The sequence below is a fragment of the Hippopotamus amphibius genome, chromosome 9 (genome assembly GCF_030028045.1).
Source record: "Hippopotamus amphibius kiboko isolate mHipAmp2 chromosome 9, mHipAmp2.hap2, whole genome shotgun sequence".
NCBI lineage: Eukaryota > Metazoa > Chordata > Mammalia > Artiodactyla > Hippopotamidae > Hippopotamus > Hippopotamus amphibius.
The window spans coordinates 139,988,146-139,998,665 of record NC_080194.1 but is presented as its reverse complement, the minus strand read 5'-3'; the positions used below and the strand labels follow the sequence as shown (position 1 = coordinate 139,998,665).

Genomic DNA, 10,520 nt, shown 5'->3' with positions numbered 1-10,520 from the left:
GTTTTGGATAGATTAGGTTAGCGAGATTAAAATTCATTTGTTAAAAACTGTTTAAAAAAGTGACTGCTAGAAATTTTTATTTCGGGCGGTATTTTTATTTCTTGAGGTATGATTGACATTCAATCTACATATTTAATGTACACAACTTGATGAGTTTATAGATAAGTGTACACCCATGAAACCATCACCACAGTTAAGGCTATAAACTTATCCACTGCTTCCAGAAATTTCCTCCCCTGCAACCTTTATAACTTTTTTCTTTTGAGGTAGGAGCATTTAACATAAGATCTATCCTCTTAGCAAATTTTTAGGTATGCAATACAGTATTGTTAAATACAGGCTGCACCATAGGTCTCCAGAAGTTACTCATCTTCCATAACTGTAACATTGAATCCTTTGACCAACACCTCCCCATTTCCCCTGCCTCCCTGCCCCTGGTAACCACCATGCTACTCTTTAGTTCTATGAATTTGACTATTTTAGTTTCCTATAAAAGTGAGATGTTTGCGGTATTTGTCCTTCTTTGTCTGGCTTATTTCACTTAGCATAATGTCCTCCAGGTCCTTTTATGTTGTCACAAACGATGGGATTTCCTTTCTCATGGCTGAATAATATTCCATTGTATGTATATACCATATTTCCTTTATCCATTTACCCACTGATGGACATGCAGGCTGTTTCCATCTCTTGGTTATTGTGAATGATGCTGCAATGAAATGGGAATGTAGACATCTCTTTGATATCCTGCACTCAGTAAGATATCATCTGCAGAGATACATTTATTTCCTCATTTCTGATGTGGATGCCTTTTATTTCTTTTTTTTTTTTTTTGCCTAATTGCTTTGGCTGGACTTCCAGTACTGTGTTGAATAGGAGAGGCAAGAGCGGGCATCCTTGCCCTGTTCCAGAACTTAGAGGGAAAGCTTTCAGCTTTTCACCATTGAGTATCATGTTAGCTGTGGGCTTTTCATAAATGGCCTTTATTGTGTTGAGGTAAGTTCCTTCTATACCTAATTTGTTGAGAGTTTTTATCATAAAATGGTGTTGAATTTTGTCAAATGCTTTTTATGCATCTGTTGAGATGATTATGTGATTTTTATCCTTCACTCTGTTAATGTGGTGAATCACAGTGATTGATTTTTATATGTTGAACCATCCTTGCATCCCAGGGATAAATCCTACTTGGTCATGGTGTATGATTCTTTTAATGTGCTGTTGAATTTGATGTGTTGGTCTTTTGTTAAGGATTTCTACATCTGTGTTTATCAAGGATATTGGCCTGAGTTTTTTGTGGCCATACTCATAGAATGAGTTTGGAAGGATTCCATCTTCTGTTTTTTGGAAGAGTTTAAGAAGGATTGGTATTAATTCTTCTTTGAATTTTTGGTAGAATTCACTCATGAAGGTCCTGGGCTTTTCTGTGTTGACAGTTCGACAGTTTTTTGGTTATTTCTTCATTCTCTTTGTTACTGGTCTGCTCAGGCTTTCTATTTCTTCTTCTTCTTCTTTTTTAATTGTGAATCTTTTTTTAAAAAATTAATTTATTTTAATGGCTGTGTTGGGTCTTTTTTGCTGTGTGCAGGCTTCCTTTTTAGTTGCAGTGAGTGGGGGCTTCTCATTGCCATGGCTTCTCTTGTTGCAGAGCACGGGCTTTAGGCACGTGGGCTTCAGTAGTTGCAGCACATAGGCTCAGTAGTTGTGGCTCACAGGCTCTAAAGTGCAGGCTCAATAGTTGTGGCACACGGGCTTAGTTTCTCTGCGGCATGTGGAATCTTCCTGGAGCAGGGATCGAACCTGTGTCCGCTGCATTGGCAGGCAGATTCTCAACCACTGTGCCACCTAGGAAGCCCCTCTATTTCTTGTTGATTCAGTATTGGTAGGTTGTATTTTTTTTTTTTTAAGAAATGTATCCATTTTTTCTAGGTTGCCCAGTTCATTGGTGTATAATTGTTTATAATAGTCCTTATGATCCTTTTTATTTCTGTGGCATGAGTTGTAATGTTTCCTCTTTCATTTTTGATTTTATATATTCCAGTCTTCTCTTTTTTTTTCCCCTTTAGTCTAGCTAAGAGTTTGTCAATTTTATCTTTTCAAAAACCCTAATTTGGGCTTAGTTTATTCTTTTTCTAAAGGTGCAAAGTTAGGTTGTTTATTTGGTATCTTATTTTTTAAAGTAGGTGTTTATTGCTATGAACTTGCCTCTTAGTACTGCTTTTGCTACATATCATAAGCTTTGGTTTGTTGTGTTTTCATTTTCATTTGTCTTGAGATATATTCTAATTTCCTTTTTGATTTCTTTTTTTAATAAATTTATTTATTTATTTATTTTATTGGCTGTTGGATCTTCATTGCTGCACATGGGATTTCTCTAGTTGCTGCGAGCGGGGGTACTCTTCGTTGTGGTGCACAGACTCCTCATTGTGGTGGCCTCTCTTGTTGTGCAGCACAGGCTCTAGGCACATGGGCTTCAGTAGTTGTGGCACATGGGCTCAATAGTTGTGGCGCATGGGCTTAGTTGCTCTGTGGCATGTGGTATCTTCCTGGGGCAGGGATCAAACTGGTGTCCGCTGCATTGGCAGGCAGATTCTTAACCACTGCGCCACCTAGGAAGTCCTTTGATTTCTTCTTTGCGACAATAGTGTTTAAGAGTGTGGTTATTTAATTTCCATGTATTTTGAGAATTTCCCATTTTTATTACTATTATTGATTTCTAGCTTTGTGAATAACTTCAATCTTCTTAAATTTGTTAAAATTTGTTTTTATGACCTAACGTATGATCCATCCTGGAGAATGTTCTGTACGCTCTTGAGAACTATGAGTATTATGCTGCTGTTGGGTAGAATGTTCTTTGTATATCTTTTTGGGCTATTTGGTCTATATTGTTGTTCAGTTCTGCTTTTTCCTTGTTAGTTTTCTGTCTGGACGATCTATCCATTATTGAGAATGGAGTATTTAAGTCTGCTACTATTATTGTATTGCTGTCTATTTCTCTCTTCTGATTTGTCCATGTTGCTTTATATATTTAGGTTCTTTGATGGTCTGTGCATATATAATTGTTATATCTTCCTGTTGAATGGACCCTTTTATAATTATATGACTTTCTCTCTTGTGATAGTTTTTGTGATAGTTTAATAATTGATTGACGTCATTGATAGTTTTTGTCTCATATAAGTATAGCCAGACCTACTCTCTTTTGATTACCATTTGCATGGAATATCTTTCTCCATCCCTTCACCTTCAGCCAATATGTGCCCTTAAATCTAAAGTGAGTATCTTGTGGACAGCAAATTTTTGGGTCTTGCTTCTTTATCCATTTGGCCACAGTATGTGTTATAATTTGGGGAGTTTAGTTCATTCATATTTAAAATAATTATTGACAGGTAAGGACTTACTATTGCCATTTTGCTGATTGTTTTGTTTTGTAGTTCTCTTGTTTGCCTTTTCCTCTCTTTTTGTCTTTGTTGTGGTTTGAAGATATTTTGGTAGTGATATACTTTGATTCTTTTCTCTTTATTTTTGTGTATCTACTGTAGATTTTTTTGTGGTTACCATGAGGCTTGCATTGAATATTTAATAGTTTTAACAGCCTATTTTAACCTGATAATAACTTAACTTCAATTGCATACAGAAACTCTACACTTTACTCCCCCCTGAACTTTGTTATTTATGACAGATTTTACTTCCTTTTATACTGTTTGCATTAACAAATCTGTGAATATAATTGTTCTTAAACTTTTGCCTTTTAACTTCTAAACCAATGTTAAAATGATTTACACACTAACATATAATACTCAGTATAAATTAAAATTGTAATGTTGGACTTTTAATTCATTCAGAGAGAGAAGAGGAGGGAGAAATGGAAGGGGCACCAAGCCCTGTTCTGTATGTGTGGAATCTTTTCTCTGCTTTCCTCATCTTTTTTTTTTTTTTTATACTTTTTTTTTTCAGGTCTTTATTGGAGTATAATTGCTTTACACTGTTGTGCCAGTTTTCACTGTATACTCCTCATCTTGATTTTGACCATATCTCATGTCGATGACTATAATTGTACCCAAATTTAATTTATTTTTATTTTTATTATTATTATTTTTGGCTGTGCCTTGCAGCTTGCAGGATCTTAGTTCCCCGACCAGGGATCAAACCTGTGCCCCTAACCACTGGGCTGCCAGGGAATTCCCTATAATTGTACCTGAATTTTATTTATTCTCTTCTACCCAGTGATTTCCACCTCAGTGATACAGTGATCTTCTGCATCAGATTGTCTTTGGTAGCTCCCTTTCTTAAATACTGTGATGGAGTCCCCATTGCCTGTATGAAAAACCTCGTTTGTCCTATGATCTGACCTCTCTCTCTCTGTCTCTCTCTCTCTCACACACACACATCTACCTTACACTCTATGCTGTCATTCCCTACTGTCATATATTTGTACTTCCTACCAGATTTTCCCATGACTCCTTGCCTTTGCTCAGGCCATGCCTCTTGATAGGAATAACCTTCCAACATCAGAACACTATTTTTTCATGATTCTGCTCACATGTGACCTCCAATGAAGCTTAACTTGATATCAGGATGTTGAATTTGACTGCTGTCTTCTTTGTGCCTGTTCTGTACTTAAATGTACTTCCATCATAGCCTTCAGTGTATTGTTACCATACAACAGTATCTTACATTCACCTGACTCCACCAGACTACAAATGCCCTAGAACAGGAGCAACGTGGCATTCTGCTTCAAACCCCAAGCACCATGCAGAATACCAGTGACATACCTGGTCCTCCACAGATGCTCGCTCACTGGACGGATGGATGGTTGGTTGGATGGATGGATGGATGGATGGAGATCCAGAAGTGAGATATTTTCTAATGATCTTTTTTTTTCTCTCTCCCACAAAATGTAGTACAAAGTTAGGGGCATGCTAAGCTTCCTATATAGCTTAACATGGGGAAACCTGACCTCCGAAGGTGGTAAGATCCATCTCCTCTACCCTTTGCCATAGTACTCTGTACCGAGCACTCCAGAGTAATCAGGAATGTACTGTTCCAGGGGTCATTGTCATTCAGAGATGTGGCTATAGGCTTCACCCGTAAGGAGTGGCAGCAGCTACACCCTACGCAGAGGACCCTGTACCGGGATGTGATGCTGGAGAACTACAGCCACCTGGTCTCCGTGGGTGAGGAAGACTTCCTGTTTCCCCCACTTATGGCTGAGCTCCTTTCTCCTCTCAGTTACATAAGACCCCCTTAAGTACTAAAAATATTTGTTTGGCCTTGGGTTTCAATCATCAACAAGCCTTGTTCTCATCTCACCTGAATTATTTGCATATTTTCCTCCCAAGTAAAATAGCTATTCTTCAGCTGAGATGTAAATGTTCATTGTGTGGCCTGAGCCTTCTGCTTCCTTGGATGGCCCAGGTAGCTTAGCGTAAATCCTGTAACTATTTCAGCTTAGCATAAATCCTGTAACTGTTTCTCATCAACAGGATGTCAAGTCACCAAACCAGCTGTGATCTCCAGGTTGGAGCAGGGACAAGAACCATGGATGAAGGAGGAAGAGATCCTAAGATGGAGCTTTCCAGGTGAGAGAGACCCAGCCTGCAGAGGAACAATGGACATGAGCTTCCAGGAGGTCACAAAGCAGGACCTCAGATGTCTTTTTGTTTCACGCAGTTGTGGTAAAAGCCTTGGATCTTTGCAAGCAGCTGTGGACATTTGGCCCAAGACCTTGAGATGCCCAGATGATCCCTTCTACCTACACACATCACTGCACGATTACTCTTCTTTCCCTGGATTTTAGAGAAAGACATATTCTTTTAGAATTCATCCATTCATTCTACTCTGCTGCCCCCTTCTAAGACCTTGCTTTCTCTGTCTTTCTCTAGAACCTTCAGGCTTACATTTGTCCCCGTGGTTATAAAACAGGCTTTCTCATGCTTTCAGGGATTCATAGATTTGTCCTATTTTAAAATAACTTATTTTGTGCCACTCATTTTTATTTTTATTTTACTTGTCTTTTCTTTCTTCCAGTGCCTTAAAAACTTATTTTCTACCTTTTATATGACTTTAAATTCATCTTCTTTCAAGACCATGTAATATGTCCCCATTTTGTCTGATATGTTATAACTGAAGCTTTTCCTCCATTTCAGTGTAATCCTTTGGGGAGCAGAGCCTTTGTTTTATTCACCCTTATTTCCGCTGGACACACATAGTGTATATCGACTAACCCCCTCTACCTTCTAGGACAAGGATCCTTTACTGAACATTTGTTCAATCAGGGCTGTACACCAGAATCAATGGCGGAGCTTTTTTGTGTGGCCAGGTGGCAGGGAGCTTTGAAAATGCCCCCTGGCTGGGTCCCATCCCAGAAAATACTTCTGGGAAAGATCAGTAGGCATTGACTTTGTCTCTTAGGAATTCAGCAGTGGGGCTCAGGGAACATAAATATTTTTAAACAAAGGAGTCCCATGGTTCCATTGGGTATTAGTGCCTGAGGTGAAATAGTGGTGCATTTGTAATTTAAAATGTAAGTAAAGAAAAATCAAATAAAGATCTAAGCATAGGATGAAGAATCCAAAATTTAAGATTCTCCAAGTAGATTCCACAGTGATGTGGAAACCAACTTGCCGGAGGAATGATAGTATGGGATTAGTGGAGGGGCTGGTCTGCAGGCATATGGGAAGGGGATGCATAGGGTCGAGTTGTTGGCCAGATTTGGGATCAAGGAACCAAATGAAGAAAATGGTCATCTGAGCAATCAGAACACAGCAGGGAATCTTCCCAGGGCAAGGACAGCTTGTGTTCGGGTCTATGGTACTTATCTTTGTGTCCGTGTACTGCACATCATAAAGACCATGTAGATCCATGTGAGGATACATCACTGCAGGATAGACCTCTGGCTCAAGGATAATTCCTGTAACAGTTAAAGAACTTGCTGCTGTGAGAAAATTAATTTGATGTACAGAGTGGAGGGGAAGCTAAGGTGGGGAGGGTGCTGGGAGTGCAGATGAGCAAAGAGCCTATCTGCAACCGAGGAGTAAAGCCAGGGGACTCACATCATTCAGCCCTAGTCCTTTGCTCATATTTCCTACCCTTCTCCTTAGAGTCCCCTGGAAACTCTGGTCTTTCTTTAGTCTTTGTTCATAATTCCTAAATACCCTTATCTCTTGGTGGGACCTCCTTATTGTGTCTTTGCCTTATCTAGGGATGCTGGAGCTAGTACCTCCCTGTGATGGCCAATTCTGGCTCTGCATTCAGTGACATCATCTTGAAATTGGCCACACTGGGGAATGTTTTCACTGTGGAGATTGGTAATTGCTACAGATCAGGGTTTCTTTTCCTCTTGGTGACCTGGTTCATTAGCACATCAATGCCTTGAGTCCACTATTCTCTAGTTTTTCTCTTAAAAGTTTTCACTTTTACTTGTGTGTATTTTCACCTTTCTCCCAATTTCATGTGCCAGACTTGATAATAGCAGCACTTACCCATATTCACCATCAGGATTTTATCCCTGTTTCCAGTATCTCATTTTTTTTTCTCTTCAGAAGCCAAGGGAGTAAGAAGTATTTATCGTAGGATTATGATTATTTAATCTGGGCAATCAGGATTGAAACCACAAAGTTAATCCTCTTTGCAAACATTTCTGAAATAGTTTAGTTCTACAATGTAATCTTGGAAAGATTAACACGTGTGTGTCATTTATTTTTTTCCTAGAAGTTTTGCAAGTTGATACCCAAGTAGATAGACAATGGGAACACCGAGACAAACTTCTAAAGCAAGCTGCACTCCTAGACAAGAAAAAATCGACCCCAGAAGAGCACAACGCATGTAACACAGTTGAAAAAAACACCAGTCCAAACACAAATGCCGTTCCTTCAGGACAATGGGTCCGCAAGTGTGAGTCATGTGGCGCAGCCTTGCCGGGTAATGCAGACGTCACTCCTAACGCATACCTTGCAAGAAGGAGATTTGAATATGATGCACAGGGGAACTTATTTCTCTATTCTAAGCTGGAAAGTCCACATTCTGGGGCCCACCCACGTGAATGTAACCAGTGTAGAAAAGCTTTAAGCCACGATCAAGCCCTGGTTGATCAGGAAACCAACAGCAACAAGAAACCCCACAAATGTACCAAATGTGGGAAAGGCTTCTCCCACAAATCAGAACTCATCACTCATCAGAGAGTCCACAGGGACGAGGGGTCCCCTGGATGCAACAACCAGGATGGCCTCAGGGAGGAGGTTTACATCCGCAAACATCCGAGAAATCACACAGATGAGAAACCTGGCAGAAATGGCAAATGTGGTAAAAAGCTCTCCCCAGAGATAAGCCTCTCCATACCCGAGGCCATTCTGGCTGGAGAGAAGCCTTATAAGTGTTCAGACTGTGAGAAAATTTTCTCCCACAAGTCACGTCTCATCGAACACCACAGATCCCACACAGGAGAGAAACCCTATGGCTGCGAAGAATGTGGGAAATCTTTCTCCCGCAAGTCATGCCTCATTATCCACTACAGAATCCACACAGGAGAGAAGCCCTATGGCTGCAGCCAGTGTGGGAAAGCCTTCTTCCAGAAGTCACACCTCATCCTTCATCAGAGGACTCACACCGGAGAGAAGCCCTACGAGTGCAGTGAATGCGGGAAGGCTTTCTCCCAGAACTCCTGCCTCATCATACACAAGAGAACCCACATGGGCAAGAAGCCCTATGAATGCTCTGACTGTGGGAAAACCTTCTCCCAGAAGGCAAACCTCATCAGACACCACAGAATTCACACCAGGGATAAACTGTATGGATAAAGTGAGAGAGAGGTTTTCATCAGGAAGTCCCAACACATCTAGGAATGAAACCATGGCTTTTATGAAGGCTGAAAATCCTTCAGCATGAAGTCCAATGCCACTGTGGGCAGAGCTTCCTACCAAGGTGAAGTCCTACCAATTTGGAGAATTAGGAAAAGCTTATTCTCTTAAAATTAAGGATAGAAGAGTAATGAGGCTCTAGAGGGATCTATTTTTATAGGATAAACTTAATTATGAAGTGTATCTTTGTCTACATTAACCATGGATATTGAGCTCTAAGTAAGTGAACAATTTAAAGCATTAAGACAGCAGATCAAGTAAGACACAGAACAATCCTAGGGGTATAAGGGAACTGTGTTCCTGGAGATGCTACATGAAAAGAATTTTATTTTACTTGTTTTTGAACTGCATTTGTAGTTGAACACCACTGTGAACTTGTAGACACAGATACCGTAACATATAGGATGACACCTATCAAGAGTTTCCACACTAAATTACACCTTTTGTCTTTAACATACATTATAACTGGAACAATATCAATTTATGACTCAATCCATACACCATACCACATACATTTGGTTTTTTTGTTTGCTGGCGAGTATTACAGAGCCCCCCTGGACCTGGAAACCAACAATGTCATGACATCTTCTGATCTTTCTCAACTAGTTTATAAGTCATGCTAAATGAGTAAGGTTGGGACTCCCTTCTCTGGCAGTATAATGGACGATCTAAAGTGAAAAACGTTCCACTGTAAACAACTTGAAATGATGGATGATAATATGTAACATTCTTTTAAATGCATAATTCGGCTTGCGAGAAAATCAGTGAGGTTTCCCGGTGCCAGTTCCAGAGGGAACTGAAGAGTCTGTGAGTTGATGCCGTGGGCTGCCCTGTAGGTTTGTTGACTCAGAAGCTTGGGTGTTAAAGGCAGAAGGTTTGACACTGAAATAACCCATGAATTGAGAAATTTCCAAAGCCTGTACATACAGGGAATGGGTGGACCGAGGAAAACCTGCTCATGTGCACAGGAAGCTTGTCTGTCTTTCCCTGGGCTCTGGTAGGGATAGCGTTTACCCTGATGATTCAAGCCATGACCTGCACCTCCTATAAGTTAGAATTTTGAATCTGCCCTATTCATGTCCTGGTTGAAAAAGTGAACAATTAATGTAGAACTTTGCCCCAGTCTTTGAAACAACTTTACAGAAGCAAACACAAACTATTGTTGGAGGAAGACACTCTCAACCCGTGTTTCTCAGGATTCTGATGTACAAACCCAAGATGAGTTCATAATCTAGAGCTACAAAATGTGAGGGAAGTCAACAGACATTTTAACAAAATAGAACCTCAAGTCTTTGAGGTAATAGAAAAATCTGAAGTTCTATAAAAATGACTGTCTTTAAAAATGATAAACAAAAAATTAAAACTTCATGAAAGCAAAGATACAAAGATAACTGGCTTATTTGGAAAAAGAACCACACAGGGTGTCAGGAAATGAAAAATGTAGTCACTGAAATGTAAAACTCAACATTAAAATATTCTACATGCCGAACAGTATATTATACTCAGATGAAGAAAATGGGAACAGGAAGGCAGAACTAAGGCAATTCATAGAAGTCAGTAGAGATGGAAAATGTGAAAGAATGGGTGAGAAACATAAAAATGAGACGAGCAGGAACCTCCCTGGTGGTCCAGTGGTTAAGACTCTGTGCTACCACTGCAGGGGGCACGGGT

General features: G+C 39.9%; 1 protein-coding gene across 1 annotated transcript; it reads left to right on the top strand.

The window, feature by feature from the left end:
• Nucleotides 1-7,871: 7,871 nt before the first annotated feature.
• Nucleotides 7,872-9,415, top strand: LOC130861075 (oocyte zinc finger protein XlCOF19-like; the record flags this gene model as incomplete). Its single annotated transcript, XM_057749563.1, has 1 exon — nucleotides 7,872-9,415. A coding segment is annotated over one exon (918 nt), but the record flags the coding sequence as incomplete, so codon positions are not given.
• Nucleotides 9,416-10,520: the final 1,105 nt, after the last annotated feature.